This window comes from Ischnura elegans, chromosome 11 (genome assembly GCF_921293095.1).
Source record: "Ischnura elegans chromosome 11, ioIscEleg1.1, whole genome shotgun sequence".
In the NCBI taxonomy this organism is placed as follows: Eukaryota; Metazoa; Arthropoda; class Insecta; order Odonata; family Coenagrionidae; genus Ischnura; species Ischnura elegans.
The window spans coordinates 81,383,018-81,402,146 of NC_060256.1; the positions used below are offsets into that span (position 1 = coordinate 81,383,018).

General features: G+C 41.6%; 1 protein-coding gene across 3 annotated transcripts in view; it reads right to left on the reverse strand.

Moving 5' to 3' along the window:
* Positions 1–19,129, reverse strand: part of LOC124168540 (homeobox protein homothorax) — an 822,993-nt gene that overhangs the window by 115,589 nt on the left and 688,275 nt on the right. For all 3 annotated transcript variants that reach the window (XM_046546881.1, XM_046546882.1, XM_046546880.1), the window contains one exon: positions 12,400–12,476. In XM_046546881.1, the coding sequence (XP_046402837.1) occupies positions 12,400–12,476 (77 nt within the window). The remainder of the gene's footprint in view (positions 1–12,399; positions 12,477–19,129) is intronic.

The window sequence follows — 19,129 nt, forward strand, 5'->3', positions numbered from 1 at the left end:
TCTTGCGGCATGTTGTGACTCTCCATTAAGTCCTGCAGAGGACACGACATTAGTGTGTCTGAATGTCAGTTGAAATCACCACTGATACCGGGGCGTACTACCTTAAAAGCTCCTGATAAGCAAAAGCTATATTAAATACTCATATAATATATCACCTTTGAAAGTAACGCGTGGATGTAAACGTAAGGTAGCAAGCAAGAAGGCAGAAAGAACACAGGAGCCCTGGTCAAGGGACAGGGGATGGACAGACGACAGGGACCACGGAAATGACGTCACAGGTCAGTCGGCCCTGCGTCTCATTTCCGGACGGACGTAATCGGCCTCTTAAGAGTCGTAAAGGGAGGATATTCGGATATCCCAGGCGTGGACGGGGTGGGATTACTGTCAGGGCGAAAAGAGTGGACGACGTGAAGGAAGAGTGGAAGCGATAAAATCAGGGAGAAGGGAAAGGAAGGGCAGATAAAGAGAGCTCGGAAAGAAGAAATTGGGATGGGGAAGAGGGTGATAAAATGGCAGTGGAGGAGCGGGAGAGAAAAAAAAGATGGGGAAGATTGAAGGAAGGGCTAAAGTGAATTGGAACTGTCTCAGAAGACGTGGGCGAGGAATAAAAATCAAAGGTGGAGGTGGTAAAAGGCATACGAATGCATTGGTGAGGGTTGAACCAAGCACGAGCGAAAAACCCGTCCAATGGCAAGGGACGCTCCTGACCGGAAACGCTCCAACCCCCCACGCCACGAAAAGTAAGTAAATAAGTGCAAAAGTCGTTGTTTTCACGGCCACTCCCAGTGCGGAGCACTCCGAAGCAGATGTGTCTGCGAGTCTTAAAACGTCGGAATACGATCTCGACCGTGACACCGACCGACACGTTCCTCTCAACGATCCAAAGGTCTCATCCCGGGGAGAAAAGTAAGGAAATGGGGAGACGATGATGGTTTTAAAGTGCAATAAAATGTATGTTTCCCCTCATCCAATGGCAGCATGATGAAGAGAAAGGCCTTAAGGGGCTGTTTCTCACAGACGCATTCAATGCGGTTATATCTTAATTCTGGATGCAGGTTATTTCATCTCAAGAATGTATGTACTCAGTGCAGTGAAATGCACCAATATTCAAAGTTTTGTTGCTTTGATTTTGAATTAGTCTCCATTCATCATCGCATCCGATGCTTCAGGTAACATTAGAAAGAAAGATAAATACACATCGATTCAAAAATTTATGCTATATTATATAGGTACATTTATCATGATCAAAATATGCTCAACCATTCCCACCAGATCTGAACGATACCGGATAAAAATATTCCTAGGAACATAGTATACTGATTTAAATACATATTCGTGCTGAAAAATGTGGTACTGATGGAAGAGCTCTGGTAAAATTATATAAATGCTGGAATAAAATTCCAAATGATGGAAAGAACTCAAGTGAGCACGTTAAGTGAGTTCTTCTAGCTTCTTAAAAGCTAAAAATTATATGCGTTCGCTGAAACAGGAGTCATATTTTTATTTTTTGGACGCTAACGCAAAGCTTCTTACTTGATATTGCGGAACGGAAATGGCAGACAGCTTAAAAAAGAGAATAAAATGTTATTTCAGCCAAAGATTATAGGTTAGATATTTAAAAGTGCATTTATTAGTCCATCTCAAATGTAGTTTAGTAATAACGCAGTTTATGTGAAACAAGTGTACGTAATGAACGATTATAAAGAACTGAAAACATTGTACGTTAAGAGCAGGGCGAATCAGGGGCGGAAATATAGAAATGGCAGTCGGAAACTTGGGTTGGCGCAAAAGGCACGGTCACGAGAGTGAATGCTTGGTGCCGTAAACAAGAGACGAGAAGGATCGGACCGAGGTTATTGAAACGGAGTGACGTTGGGAGTTGTAGAGGGATAAATTGGAGAGGATGGAGTACGGAAGCGAGTTTGATCTGTGGTGTGTGGGGAGGGTGAGGGGTGAGGGGGTATGGAGAAGTTGGCCGAGTGTACGTTTCGTCAATATTGACCAATTTGCGTCGTCGAAATGGGAGTAGGATGGAGAAAGGGTTGAAAGGGTGCAATATGAGAGGCGAGTGGGTAGGTGGAGAGCAAATGGTGAGCTTCTAATGTGTCCCTAAAGGCTTTCGGGAGCCGAAAGGAAAACATTCCCAAAATGCATTAAGATTTCGTGAGGCTGACCTAACGTCGAGAGCAATAGTCAAGAGGAACAAACAAAAGGCGATGTGGGCCAATGAAAAAGATAAATATGCTGGAAATAATACAATGAAGCGAAAAAAATACTATGATTAAACACCAACTAGGGAAAATGGCAATCATAATTAATAATTGCGATTAGATTTGAATTTTGCAAGATAATGCAAGGAAATGTTTACTACCTATTTGTTTTATTTCATTGGGAAGAACAAGGCATGTTTTCTGAAAAATGGAGAACGAAATAACAATATAATTTGGCATACTTTGTCAACGTGTCTCATCAAACTGGAACTAGGAAGCTTAATTATGGCTTATCATTTATGCCTAACGTCTTTGCGATGGAGAAGGTATGCTTCATATATTGAAAGTAAAATAACTCACTCACTAATATTAAATATGGAACTCTTTTAAAATTTTAACCTTTATTGGTGCGCTTAACTCTCAAATTATTCCAAACTTTGGCTACAAAAATCATGCACAAATACGCAAAATAAACTTGAAAACTCATTACTAAAGGCAAAATACGCAAATAATACGAGGATAGCATAATAAATTCAAATCTGGCCTTTACACAGAGCTAATTATTCATTAAAACATGCCGAAAACCATTATGTGAGGTTAATGCGTCAGAAAACATTGCTTAATCAAAAATACTCTGGCTCACGAAGCAACAGTGGGCGTTCATTTAGCTGAATAGACGAAGGCACACGCACAAAGGGAACGTTTTCCAAAGTGAAGAAAAGGGGGCACTGGAGTGACCCCCGAAACTAGCACACACCACTCCAGCAAGCGTGAAGAGCGTGCGCGCCTCTCTATTTGTTGTTGTTTTCCAGCAAACAGCGGTGGTGTTGTTCTGTTTTGTGGTGAGGGAGGGTTGCGAGAGGGTTACGACAATGTGAAGGAAGTAGAGGGGGAACGCCGTCAGGGTTTTTTTTTCAAGGGATGGCGGCATGGGATGATCATGCGTCGAATGAAAGGGAACCCATCTCAGGGCGGGTGCACTGCGGACTCTTCGGGGAATAGGAGGCCGAAAGCTCGCAAAAAATAATGGATAGGAAAACTGAGACGACTCCAAAATTGACCAAAATATATATTTTATAAGCAGGGATGAAAAAAATTTGCAATCATGACTTATTACGAGTTAGATCATCCAAACCAAATCCGTAGTACCACTGATATTGCCTCCACAACGTTTATCAAGATGGTTGACACAGCAAATAATTGAACGATACGACAAAGAATTTATATTTGAGATATTAATATAAACCCCTATCACATAAAAGTGGCCATCTACATGTCTTTGATTTTACTTATGCAAATACAGTGGGGTTCTAATCTGATGCTCTCCGTGACGCTCTGAATTCTCAATTGCTTAACCAATCTTAGCCAAGCACGCAACCGTCGAGTCTCCATCAGATCACAGACTAATTTATTTAATATTTGTGCACCTCATTCTATTCGTCCATAGAAGTTTTTGACGAATCTCGCACCATTTCTTTGTAATCACCAAGAAGTGATAGTGAAGCATAAATGCAGAAGGGATACAAAGAAAACGGGAGAATAGTAAAGCGAAGGTGAAACGAAGGAAATGAGCAAAAGAGGGAAGAGGAGAAAAAAAGAGGACACGGGGGACAAGGGAGGAGGGGTGAACGCAAAAGAGAAGCAAAGAATGGCAAGGAGGGAGTTGGGTGGGGTGTAACCCAAGGGGGTGTAGAGGGGGTAAGGACCCCCCGTAGGGCGAGTGCAGTAAAGAGTGGGAGGAGGGGGGTGGAAAGAGAGCGAACCGGTGGACCGAAGACTCGGGTGTGGGGGGGGAGGGGGAGAAGATCCATCAGCTGTTGGTGGCAGCAGCAATCTTCTGTTGATCATCCCCTTTTCGAGCCAACCCTCCCACGCCAAACAGGGCCCTGAGTGCGTTCCCTCACCCCCATGCCCTTCCCCCGCCCCTGCTCCTCAATCCCACCCCCCCAAAAGCCCACCCCCAAGCTGCTAAGCAACGGGACGCCTGCGATACATCGATGCTGCGAGGCAAATGCTAAGGTTTCTCGAACCAGTTAAAGAACTTTTCTGCATCCGAATTGCTTTTCCAACTCAGATTTTATAAGTTAAACATAATGCTTCGTTAACATTCGACGGATCGTATTTTAGCTGTTATGCCGAAGATATTGCCCGTATAAACTTTGTGCTTCCAAACTAAAATTTACAAATCACAAATAAAATTGTAAATAATAAGCACATACAAATATGACTTATGGAATAGTCCTCGCTCTTGAAAAAATATCTCCTCATTCTGAGCATCACAAAGTTCACTTTCTCGAACAATGTTAGCTTTCCTATCGCCCAAATTATGAAATGCACGCATAATTATAATAGCTCTGATTTCTTGAATTGGTTTTTCAAGCAAATAGACTAATGGGCACAGTAAATCTATTTGGAATACGATAAATTTGCATATAGAGGCTAAAAAAAGCACAGAAATTGGACCACACTTTATTTTGCAGCCTATGGGCAGTGAATTAAAATTAAAATAATGGATTTCTATGTAATATGTCCTCTAGATTTTCCGCACGGAAGATTTACCTTCGTGAATCACCTCCATCTGTCCGTCCATAAGCAGACTCTCGTTCCACCCTGCGATATGGAAGAAAACTCGTCCACCATTCACCGCCGTAGGCACTTGAAAATTCCTCCGTAGATAAGGAGGCTATTGCCAATTGAAGCTTAAGAGGGTGCCTGGCGTCAGCCGAGGGGGCACATGGATCCCTTTCATATCAATCGGGACTGGGCAAACTTATGGCTTGAATCTCAGAGGAAGGGACCAGTTACCACTGCGCCGTGACTGACTGCAACCCACATTTCACATACGTCACCCAGCTTTCTTCACACATCAGATTTGTACACGATTATACTCCGATGCAACTTTGTTATATCCAAATCACACTTTATGTATCACCCACGACGACACGTTTTACAACTTGACATACTATCAATACCCACGTAAATCCCAACAAACGGAGTGTGAGGCGAAGAACGAGGTTCCCTTGATCACGAAAGTAGAGTAGCATTTTGATCTCCGAAAAGTCTTCTATTGAATTAATACTATACCAAATACTACGTCTTAGTTGAAAATGAGATTATTTACAAGCCTTTATGTTTTTCACCGAAATAAAGGCGAAATTTCATAATAGATAGGCAAGACTAGAGTTCTGAGTGAGATCTAGGGGGATTTCTATCCTCCTTGTCCCCCCATAGTTGTGGTAGTTAGCGATTATGTGACACTTTCATTAATACTCCTCCCGGATATATTTATCCGCAAAATTTTCTGTCCCTCAACTTACCCCATTTTCACTTTCCAGCGTTTCGGGGGGTGGCACCCCCCTCATTCTTCATCCGACCACCCTCCCAACCTTGATTCCCTCCCCCGCGGCATCATTTTCTCTCCCTCCTCCTCTCCCAGACTCCCAAATCATTCGGGAGGGGGGAGGATTGCATCTTCGTCACCCGTGCTATTAACCACCTCCCGCCAGACACGACATTGCGGTTGGATAGGCATCTGACCCTCGACCAAATCATCCACCGCCACCAGCAAACGACGATTCCCCCACAATACGCTTTCTACGAATGTACCCGCACAGAACTTCCTTGTGACACTTAGCCACGAGGCCTTTCATTTCTCAGAAACAGTAAATATTACACTGACGAACAGTTTTGCTAAAAACTTTCAACAGCAAAGAGACTGAAGATTAATTTGTCAGAGAACAATCGAATAAGTCAAGAAGTAAAGCCCGAAAAGCAGTTTTCCTGGTTAGATTTAAGTTGGACACCGTATTATTTGATAATATGCTAACATTCACCCCAGGAGCTATGATAAATCATTATTTTATACTAATTCATTATCTGACTTTAATAGACTGAGTTACTCAGTAACAAATTAATATCCCAAGAGAAAATGGAGTAGAGCAGAGACTCGTAATAATCATTAGTATGAAATTCAGTTTCAATGGTGAGGGTCTAACGTCATGAAATTGCTAAAATTTTGCGCGCAAATAAAAAAAATTAATCATTGAAATTTTTAAAAAGGTCTTTCAGAACAAATGTCTTGAATAAACCATAATTTAATTCTAAAAACTCTTGCGTGCCCAGGTATAGGGATGTGTGGAAGGGTCTAATTTTTCCTGATTCAAGGGTACTATTAAGGTACGAAAATTATATAATCATAAAAGTTGATTCATAATCACTGGCCATCTTTTAAGTATTAACTTGAACCATGGTGATAAAATTATGTGAATGCATTGCAAAATACTGAGAAATGTTTCTACTTCGTTATCTACAGGTTTGTTCAACACATAAGGAAATATTTCTAATAAATTACTCAACCTATAGTCTTCAAGAGTGTTATGAGCAGATTGCTTCTTGCTTTCAGACAAATATGGAAAGGCAATCAGGCTAAAGCTTTCAAAGGCAATCACGGAGATAGCAATTACACCAACTTTCTTCACTGACGCCGCTAAATGAGACCTCAGTTAGTCGCTCATGAAGAAGTACGGAGAAAACGCATTATGGGAGAATCCGACATTAAGCAATCTTGGCGAAAGCTCTTAATGAACTTGTCTGTTAGGGAGGGTATGGGTAGATTTATAGCCGATGCAGCTTTTTAATACGGTAATAGTATGTAATACGCTCTGAAGTAAAATCCACAGAGTTTGATCCTCCTCTCTTCCACATGAACGTGGATAAAGTGAATAATACCAGTAAGGTAATTTGATAAACTTAAAGCTAAATCCAATAAAGTTATTTCACTATAAGAGACTTGAATAAAACCAATTTTAAAGTTGGTGATTTTAAAGTTTAGTAAACCTAATTTTTTTATGAATTGATTAAAATATGCACATACAGGGCTATCGTTTCATGTCTTTAATAGCCATATTCATCGTTATAGACTTCATAATCTATATTAAAAATTGAATTTTATTTTGTATCCTGAATATATTTTATATGTTTGAACATTTTTTTCGTAAACAGTTCCCTTTTTCTTCAATTTTAGGAGGAAGCACCTTTTAGAATAAAGCCAATAGTGAAGAAGTGTCTCCGTGAGGAAAACTGTTAACAACGCCAGTTTTCTGCAATATTTAACATCATTTTTTGTTTTGCCTCTGATAATTGAATATATACGTACACAATGAGTAATCAAATTTCATCATAGTTTCCAACCTCAAAAATAGTATAAATCAAATAAATTCTAGTAATTATCGACTCTTTACCGAGACGTTTACAAAAATTCCACCATATTACAGGACATAATACTCAGCAATTTTCATTAACCTAGGTTTCAGAGATAAGTCACTATTGCCTACAGGCTACGTAAAATATTTCTATTTTGTCTAAACTACAATTAAGGATATGATTATATTGAAGTTAGCATTCAAAGATTTTCTGAATTTAGAATTATGTCGTGTATTCATTTTCTCACTACAAATAATATATGTTTGGGCTGAACTTGAATTAACTAGGATAAAACTTGGTCTAAAACGAAGGGATAGTGTGCATAGAGGAAGCGGCAGGTGAAGCTCCTCACTTTAACGTGGACATTGGGGGGGGGGGGGCGTGGAGGGTGGAGATATGTAAAAAAAAAGAAGAACGTGAGGGGGCGTGGGATGTCAGCGACAAGGCGTCGCAGCCGCAACTATCCCGCAAACCGATTCTCCCCTTTCTCGGGCCGACGGCGGCGGTCCGCGCGGGGCCATAAATCCCGCTCTTCGCACGCACAACGGGCGTCTGCCGCTACGCACACACGCACTCCCTCCCTTTGTCTTCTTTGGCCCGAGAACGCGGTGGAGGGAAAGGCGAAGAGGTGAGCGAGAGGAACAGAGGAGAGAGGGAGGAAAAAAACTAGATTGCACCGACGGACGCGGTAGGTGGTAGTAACTGCCGAGCCAGAGAGCTCATGGCTCCCTCTGGCGTGGCGTGGAGTGACCACCGAAAACCTTTGACCCCGGGGGGGGGGGGGGGGGGGGGGGGGGGGGGTGAGGGGGGAGCAGAACCAGTGTACACGTGGGGTAAATAAATTTCCTATCCTTAAATATTTCCTACTCTTGAATGCCACTCCTGGAAAGGATAAGAACCAGTTACGTTAAAGAAAACTCAAATCAATTTTAAAAAAATATTTTCAATCGCTTCATCAACGTTCAAACGAATCCTGCATCCCATATAGTGTGGAGGTTAAGAATACATTTTACACAAGGATTTACCCATCAACCTCTTTTATTTCAACCGCACAGAGTTAATTATTGGTGACATAAAAAAGTTTCACTATCGAGCATGCACAATACTTTTTAGCGCAATAAAATAATCAATTTTGCTAAAAATGAAATGACGCTTGATGTTTTAAAGAGGTCTTCGGATGAAATATGCCATTTATATGGGTTAACTTTTATTATTCCTAAAGTTTTAGATTGCATTGAAACCTGTTGGAGACATGGTAGATGTATTTCTGAATTTCTAAAAAAACCTTAATCCCACTCCTCGCCACACAAACTAAGCGTTACCTTCATATACTTATATGCTTGACTCTCGCAAATACTACAATGGATAGATGGACGCCTTTGAAATGTACTAAAAAACCCAAACCTTGCGGGCACAACCCTTGACCAAAAACCAGTGGCCCTGGAGACTTCTGCTCGCCAAACCTTTAGAGCTGGAGGCCCCACTTGCGTGCACCCTAATCGCACCCTGTCCCCTTTCAATTCTAGCGGATCAAAGAGACCGAGGCAAAAACAGGAGCCCGAGACATGAAAGCGGCGACGGCTTGTGTGTGGCGGGTGTAATCATTGGGAAGAGTCACAGGCGCGCGCGCGGTCGACCCACCCAGAGCAGCGGCTTCCTTCCTTCCTTCCTGCGCCCCTCACCTCCTCCTTTGTTGACCGCTTTTCCGCCAAGCACGATATTTCCCTCCCGCGGTGGACGAGAGAGAACCTGTTCGGTGCCCGAACGCTTTTTCTGGGGGTGAACCAGAGTATTATGGTACCAGCAGCCTCGCAAATTTTGGCTGAGATTTTTTATCAACGCCTTTTTTTGCATATAGTAGGCTCCTGCGCATGTGTACCGACATTTGCATCAATGGTTTCTTTGTATAAATATTAAATTTTACATTTTTTACCGCCTACACTAGACTCGACTACTCTACCGATATTGGAATCAATGATTTCCTCCTAGAAGTATAAAGTTATACAATTATTCTGCCTATGCTGATACTTAATGCATACTCAACTATCCTAGTCCTACATTTATTCTCCTTGAAACCACCCCCTTCCCCGGTATCCACCGGACCAATTTCAAATTTCACTCAAATGAGATTATAATTATCTATATAAACTCTAAGTCATTTTAATTATTATAATAATATAATTTACCTCATTTAATCGCATAAAAACCAGATATCACCTCTGTTTTAGACAAAAAATGGGCTTATTAGAAAAGATTATTGCGCCATTTCTCGAGAATAATTCCGACGTTTTCAATAAATTTACAACCGTACATTTCTTGCAGCAAAATTAATCTCATCAACTTCTCCGACCCGGATTCAAGGGCTCTACGCCATCTTTGAGAATAATTTCACTCTAGAGACGGCAGAAGGTTATCTTACGTATCTATCGATTAGACGGATTACGGAGGAGGCCTTTGGAGAAATCTCTCAAACCCCTTTGCTGAAAAAAAACGTCTATTCCTTATGGGCCAATAAATTGGTATTACCCTATGCACGACTTAGGATTCAATATTTCATGAGACAACTAGGGAGAGAGAGTGTAAAAATAATTATTATCGTGCTGCACTGAGTTAATTGTAATGAGTCAAACTAAATACAAAAGCATTAAAGAAAAATAACAAATGACTCCAATTGGAAAGACGGCTAAAATCAAGCAAATGAATGTAAATAAAATTTAAGATATTTTACATATACACCTAATTAATGATAAACAAAATACTTTTCTTGGGCTCAAAGGCCACGAACACGAAACTTTAAAGACAGGCTAGAAATGTCTTTTCTAGCCGGTCTTTCATTGGAAAATTAGATAAAAAATGATAAGGTTCGACATCTTGCTTTCTTCTTCCAACAAATCTAACCCTTCCATTATGTCCTACCAAAAAAATAAATAACTGATAAGCCGTCCAAAACAGTCCCACCCATTCTGTCTCCAATGAGACAAACAAAGCGCTAAATTATATCGTCCGGTTTGTCCATTTGGGACGGCCTCCTTTGCAACCCTTCCCTCACCTCAAACCTGATGACCTCCATCAGGATAAGGGGTAAAGCACCAACCTCACAAACCGTCCAGCGTGGACGAAAATCAGTCACACAAACCGATGCGCTATTCGCCAGATCCCACAGAAACGCGTAAGAAGACCGTTCAAATGATGTTTTAGACCGCCCCTTTCCGAATAATCTCATTTGTGTGAGATCGGTCCGGTGGATAGCGAGGGTGTAGGTCGTTCCAGGAAGGACATGCAGGACTAGGATAGGGGTTTCAAAAGGGAAGGAATTAGACCCGGAAAAGGGCTGAGAAGGGAGAATAGAACGCTCTGGGAAAAGAAAGGAGCTGCGGAGAATGCGTTGGTTGGGAAGGAAGAGAGGGCCATTGTTGCTTGGTCCTGCGGGATGTAATTAGCGTGGAAATCTGATCGGTAATTACCCGATTAATCAATCCAGGATCCATTTGAGAGGCCCGCTGTAACCCCTCGTTCGTCGGTGCTACCACTGCCGTCCGACCTTTCATTACCGCTTGCATCTTCCCACGGTCTGATATCCTCTTCGATTCACCTTGGACCCTGCGGGGATCTGCCATTGCCCCGCGTCCCTATGGACGGTAAACTTATACCCCTTGAGGCGTTTCTGATGGAAGCAACACAAGGAGATTGTTAAAACCACGGATTAGATTACTTTCGGGAGAAATAATGGTGCGACGGTTCGGAGTTCACCTGCCAAAAGGTACCAATACAATTTGACAATACAACATCTTAAAGGCATCCTTTTATTCGTTAATAATTAGATAATCAATCCGATAGTGAAATTACTCTGTTTGGTTCCAGCACTAGAACGAATTAAAACCATAATTTGAATAATTTTTTTATCCTATAGGTGCATTTTTCTGTTTCTTTTCTTTGCTCTCATGTAGGCACGGCATTCATTTATTTTAATTCTTATTTTACAACCATCTGAAAGCCTACTGTACAATATGTACTAAATAAATAAAAAGTCGTATATTCAAGTAAACAGCTTTTGTGATTCTTTTCCGCTAAATACCAGGCATGAATATCTCAGAAACTTGACAGGGCTCGAAGGCTTTTCTCAAGGAAGGTACATTTTTATCGGTGTTCTGAACGATACCATAGATCTAATAAATTCTCGATGTATTCCCATTCTCGACAACGATGCTTGCATTGGAGGGAGACAGTCGGGAAGAGCACAAAACGTAACGCTAAAAGAAGAAGAAATTTGAAACTGGTAGAGTGTGTGATGGAGGGAGGAAAAGAACGGGATAGTAGTGCCCACGGAGGCACACGAGAGGTAGTCTGGGATGTGGAAGCTTTGGAGACGGTTATTCCAGCGGTGACACGGTGATGGACCGCGTGAACAAGGACGGAGGTCTCTGCCACTGGCGTGAGCGACTGTTTAGAGAGTGAGACGGGCGAGGTAAATTGGGACACACGTGCGGGCATTATCCATGATGAATAAAAGAAGTGGAGCTTATTTTTTCAAGGACACGTAAAGTAAAAGATTCTTTTAGGGAGACCTCAGAGTGGTGTCAAGAAAGATAAGGCAAGAGATAAATATGCTACCAAAATCTTAATACTCTATAGATCCCTTCAAACTCGATAATTTTGCACTCAAGAGACCAAAGAACCAAGAGGTACCAGTGGCACCTTTATGGCACATTAAATATCCTTACGCTACACACTTTGTGCCTTGGACGCAGTACTTCCACAATAGAATCTACAATTGTGAGGTAAAAAGCACGGTGACCCGATAAACTACAGCAAAACTTGAATTGCATCCAGCTACGCGGTAGGCCATTTCTCCTATTGATATCATTGTGTTTAGTGCGCGAATTTTAAGTTACTGATCTCATATACATGCCTGCGGAACCTAAAACTAAAACCTTCGGGGGTAACTCAGATGGGAAGGAAATAAAGATGCAAAAAATTTGGCACTCACCAATTGTTGACTTGAAGGATCGTTAGTCCGGTGTCCTGCGCCAACTGCTTTTTCTGGTCTTCCGACGGATACGGATGCTGCAAAGAGGAAAAAAATTCCAATTAGTTGAAGTCAAAAATAAGTCAGCTCAAAATGTACACTCCGCGTTTATAAGACAACGCTGTCATTTTAAAGAACGTCCAAATTTTAATATAACCAAATATTTTCGCCAAAATAACTAATTTTCAATATCCCCATCAAAAATATGCAAACTTCAAATAATAATAATAATAATTAATATTATTATTATTATCTTTTCTACCATTTTTGAATTAAAATTGCGACAGACTATGCCATTAGACTAGAATTAGAGATAATTTCGAGTTCTAAATCCTGTAATTGCTTTATTTCCGCCACAATCGAGGGATAAAATTGAAAAGAAAATATACGTATTCGAGCGTATAACATGCTCTATACGTGCTAGACGCGTTTTGAAACTTGGTAAGTAATAATGAAACACTTACTTGCAATTTTCCACAAAAATAAAATTTTACTACGACTCGAGTTTCAATGATACTACATCATTTTCAAGTTGTTACTTGAAAATGATGTAGTATCATTGAAACTCGAGTCGGAGTAAAATTTTATTTTTGTGGAAAATTGCAAGTAAGTGTTTCATTATGAATCAATTCCACTCCATCTCGCTTGATTCCTCGAATTTTATTGGTAAGTAATGTTGATAATAATAACTATTTCTTTCTACCTTACCAAGCACGCTATTTCAGGTTGTAAAATTTTATCGAAATTTAAAGAATGGATGTAGGCACACACGGAGGATTTTCTGTGCAGGGATTAACCCATTAAAAACCCATGTTGCTCCTAAGTAACATCAAAAATGCATACATTTTCAGCTCAATTCAGGAGATGTTTAAACAACGAGTTCTCTAGCGGTATAAAATTTAAAGGTGAAACAGGTAGCTCCCTCAATGATTGTGATTGAGTAAATATTTTCACCTTTATAAATGACAAGTCTTGAAATTTAAATCCTCCCAGGAGCAGCTCTGGGCTAGAAAGGATTAACATACTGAGGAATAAGGAAAAAAAAGGAAAGGACTAACATACTAATGTATAAGCTGCCCATATTAGTACTTATTATTGTATAAATTTACCTTGTCCTTTCCGCATACGCGCTTTAAAGGCACAAGAGTAGGGTAGGATGGTGTAGAAGGAGTGCCACCACGATGGATAGCCAGAGCTCGGCTCAGAGAGAGTTGCGGGGTGGGGGAACTATTTGAGGGGATGGATATGAATGTGTTCTAGTGTGAGTGACTGTGGGTGGGTGTGTGTGTGGGCAGGAAGTGGATTGCTTCCTCCAATACCCCCCCCCCCCCGCCTCCCCCATTCCACCGAAGTCTCCCTAGAACAGTCTTCCCCCTCCCCCGGACTTCTCAACCCGATTCCCAAACAATCTACGTAATTGGCGTGAGTGGGATAGGCGGACAGACAGCCAGCCAAATGGCCATCTCCCCCCCCCTTCCCTCCCCCTCCTCCCCCCACCCCGCCATCTCTCTCGCATTCCTCCCCCTCCTTATCACTCCCTTCCCGTCTCTCTTCGTCTCATTTCCTTCAACTTTCTATCCGCTTCAATTTCCCTTCGTCGCTAAGGAAGTACTAGCGCTTAACAAGTGCTCCTTTGAAGATCAACAAATAATTTGCAAAATTAAAGTGCCCAACCTACATTTCTCGATCTCTTTAATACCGAAAATATACCTAAACGATCTCTTGAAGGAATGGGTGAAAATTTATTAACACCCACCCTGGATTAACGCCCTGGATTACCACACACAAAAATTTCTGCTCAGAGAAAAAAATATAAAACACACCTGGTTTAGTTCTCTTGACAACAAAAATAAAAAGAAGGAAAAACAGATTTTATATAATGCTTACTTTTTTGTAAATATTAGACAGAAATATTTTAGTGTTTGTTTGCAATCCTCCAAAGCAAAAAACATTTAGAATTAAAGCTTTCAGACTCAAATCGTAAAAAAATCCATGCAAAAGTTTTTAGGATACAAATTAATAAACCTTTAATCAGCGTTAGTGTCACGTTATAATGGTAGTCAAAGTATATAAAACACATGGACATTAATATAACAGATCTAGTTTGCATGGATTAGGATAATTATATTTCGAAAAAGTATCGAGATGTGTACTTTTTGAACAACTCATAAGCCGGACATTGATTCTATTACCATATTGAAATAAATAAAAGATCGTAGCACTTTTCCACAAGAATTTGCTTTTTTTGCTACGATATTTTATTTATTTAAATATGTCTGACTTCCACCAATTGAAGCCTGAATCTGTTTAACTGATTTTATTACCTCTTGTACTGACAAATATACCGAAGACGCTGATTTCGAAGCACGATTATGACCATAGACTATAAAGACATTAGACCTTTGGGACTGAATCGCTTCCTACACTCACGATATACTCGCTTGCAATTCCTTGATCGCTGTAATCCCCTGTGTTCCGTACTCTACACCACGAATCTCCTCAGCTTATGCGGTAAGATCACCTCTTTTAGGTAAAGTAAGAGAGGAAAGTGAATCTCATCTCAACTGCACTGATAGAACAAATGAGCAACCGATTCTTTACGGAAGTAGTCAGGAAAAGGGAGATGTGATCCCTGAAGGGCGAAGAAAACTGCTCGGAAAAGTACGGAGCTAACGAGGCAGAGAAGATTACGATTTTCAGCGGATAAGATGGCAAGGAGACCACTCGGACGGCTAAATCGCCATTTCCTCCTTTTTTTCTCATTTCCTCTTTCTGCAAGGATTTTCAAAGGGTGAGTCCGGGAGAGGAGACATCCGACCAGTTTGAATCGGGATCATTACTATCGCCGAGCGCTAAGCCACGTGGGGTATAGCTATAGTGTATATAGTGCATTATCAACAGTTTTTTCTTATAAAATACTTCCCTTCATTTTAGAGTTCTTCGCCAATACGACGACGAGCATACCACGGAACACAATTTATCCTAACAGATACATCATGGCTAGATAGACACGCTCTTAACGTACACATCCATCAAGAATTAATCACAACCAAGGCTTAGACTTTAACATTTATTCTTAGGAAAGGGAGAGTACTTCGGAGATCAAATGCCAATTATTACTAATATAGATTGTTACTTAGTTTCATGATAGTTAAAAAGGGTGGTTCAATTTAATAGTTTAACATTGGTGCCAACAACGCTAGATAGGTTAATTCCATTTAAAACTTATCGTGCCTCGGATTGATAACGTACAGTGAAAATAGTAGACTAGATAGTTGTTTTTATAATAGTGGGAGAGCAAAAGGGAGATGTTTTGATTTCTGAGTAAAATCAGGTGGCAAGCACTAGCTTTGTGGTTGATCGTTCAGCCTCCAGCGTTCACAAATCATATCCGGATGAGCCTTTAGACAGTTCCAAAACAAATTCTACAGTTTGAGTTAGACGAATGTAAAAGGTTACAACAAATACGGCTTAATTTGGGGTGGGTTATATCCTTGCCTATGCAAACCAACCAAGAAGCGTTGAGTGAGTGAGTAATATCAAGCCAAGTATGGGGAGAGCCGAAGGAGTCGTAGCTTGGGGGAGAGGACAGACGGGTTTGGAGGAAGACAAACGAAGGTATTAAACGGGCGTGGTCGCCACTATAGAGGAGACACGCAAAGGTGTGGATATGTCACACAGTGGGGGCGGAAGGCTGGCTACGCTACGGCGGAGGGTAGTCCCAATGGGATGGGTTTCCCTGGACACCGCCTGCCCGTGAATGTGGTGTGAATGGCGTGGGAGTCACTTTGAAAGGGGAGATCTTTTTGATGAGTCGAAAGGAGAAATATGAGCAGTATTTTTTTCCCCCTTAAAAAAAAACACATCCCCTCAACCTATCCTCCGCGCTTGAGGGTCGCTCACGAAGAGAAGTAACACTCAACACTCAAGATGGCACGCGAGTCGTCCGCCTAGCTTAGTCATCTAAGACTTAGCACGAGCTCAAGGGCTGAAAAAAATGACGCGAAACTGACACGAGAGATTTTTTTGTGGGCTCTAAGGTGAGAGAATATAAAAGAATGACATGCGCTCAACCTCTCCTACGCTTCCCACGCGTATGAAAACAGATGAGATTGGGCGTATCTAGGTATTTTCGAGCATCGTCCAACAGCTCTTTCACGAGAATTAACGAGACGGGGGGGGATATCTGAACAATTTGGTTCTCCCAACACTCCGTGGGCACGCGATCGGAAAAGCAAATATGGCACACCCTACGATCCGTGCCAGAGGGTATAATGCTATTATTACAGCCGTGACTGTTCTTAATGGAATAGGAGATCATGAGAATGAGGAGAGTTCTCTTCTGCAGTGATCCGAGGCGAAGCCGGCTGGACCCGACGGGAAGAATGTCCGTGACTGCATGATAAGAAAGATATGGAGTGTGAAGTCTTGCGGGAGAGGTAGATAAACAGAGAACGCGCGACTTCAAGAGTGTCGGAGGAGGTTTGATTTTTTTCCCGAAAGAAAAGTGTTTCGAGGCGTGGACGGACGGTTAGAGAGACGTCGAGTGGAGAATTCAAAAGAGAATGGGCGATAAGGAGAATTATAAGAGACGGCGAGGAAATTGACACCTACTAATGGTAAGCGAAGATGGCTCGAGACGAAAAAAGCGATAGTGTAACATGTAATGGAGGGAGGAGTCAGGGGTGAGAGAAAAGAATAGGTGTTGGGCCAAATGGACAGATAGCAGATAAATGCGAGGAGCGTAATAAATAGGAACGCGTGGAGATAAAAACCGACGCCGCGCTATCTGACGGGCTACAGGAAGGAAAAGTGTTGAAATAAATGGTAAGGAGAGGATCCAACGGGTATGAACACCTCAGGAAGCGTTCGAAACGGATTTTTCAGAAGTGCGACCATTAAAATTGAATGGTAAGAGATATTGGAAGTAAAGAATACCGAAACGAATACGAAATGTATCGGACTCGCTGGTTGTTAAAGCAACGAGGTATAAATGAATATTTTTCGTCGGAATAGGAGTCAAATCTCCCGTAATGTAACTGAGATGGATAATTTATCAACGTAAAATTATGATGCGAAATAAGTTCTCTACCAGTTGCTGATGGGGACTAAAGGTATTTCTTCCGGAAATGAAACCCATGATACACGCTGGTTTAGAAGATGCTATTTCATAAGGGAATTTATCTCAAAGTTCTTATCATAAAATACAAGATGATTGATAGAAATAATTATCATGCAATTTGCTTCCAGATTCCGAACAACATGAGGTACTACACGCTAGTTTACTTATTTGCATTGGGAAAAACTTTAACCCTACGAACGTAAAATGTACATTTCCTATGTCTAGCATAGAAATAATACGAATCTATAAATTAATATCATTCGATTAAATAGGAGACTAATTGGAAGGCTTATAGGCAATAACAAGAAAGATGACCGAATGAACTCATCAAAAAAATGCTCTAGTTTGTTGGATAAATATTCGTATGGGATGCGATAACTCATTGAAAAATGTTGCTATGGAAAATATAAAACAATTCAAGCCGGATCAATGCGAGTACTTCGCTAACTGTGCGGGTGAGAGCTCTGCCATCGCTGCGATTGACGGTGGCTCCGCGGCGGAGAAATACAGTACTACATAGGCCTCGTGTAACGACGTGGACCCCGGAAGATGGGAGAGGAGATGATGGGAATGACCCTTTGAGTGAATGGGCTCATGCTCATTGTCAGCAGAAAAACATTACTCAATGGACGATTTTTGTGGTTGAATTTTGGTGGAAAATGTCGATTAACAAACTCCGATACTTGTAATAGGTGTCGATTACTAAGCCGGCAGTAGTTGATAGTTTCTAACGACCATCGATCTTGTAAATTTGATTGCTGTTGCTTTGGACTTACGGGTTGCTGATACCTTTGATAGAATCACCACGAAAAAACGATAATTATCGATGAAAAACTTTGAAATCCACGATGATCAAAATTGGAAACCGTCAAAAAACACGAAAATCGATAATGACATCATCTTTTAACCATCTAGAATAGTCCATGGAGAATAAAAATCCCCATTCATATTCTATGGAACAATTATGGAAGCTGGAATCCATATCGAAGTCCTAAATCGTACAGCTTATGTCCAGGAAGGTCGATAGTGGCTGGGAATAATCGAGTCATCGAAAAACCCTACGCGTGAAGCCTCTCCGAAAGGGGAGTGGGGGAGGCCCCAGAATAAAAGAAATAAGGAGAGAAAGACTTAGAAGGGCTTGAGGGTGAAGAGGTGGAGACGAATCAGAGGGAAGAGAGTGCGAAGTTGGCTTGTCATCATTACCGACACGGAAACCCCATCTTGCCGACCTCCCAGCGGTGCGGAGAGGTGTCGGGGTGACGAGCGAAGGAGGCGGACACACGCACAGAGGAAAGAAAGGGCAGGAGTCCAACCCCCCCAGTCATCTGACGGGAAGACACCGAAGAACAGCACCCTCCGTAGACCGCGGACATAGCCCCACACTGTTAAGAATGGGTTCCACCTCATCATTCCCCTCCGAACACACTTGGTCAGCCTTACGAGAAAATACCCGCACTCCCCACTCATTACGGGAACATCACCTTACGCAACACCGAGATTTTTCCGACGAAGGAATCCGGGTGATTGCGTTGTCCAGAGGAAAACGACCGAGTCAATACAATGGACTCC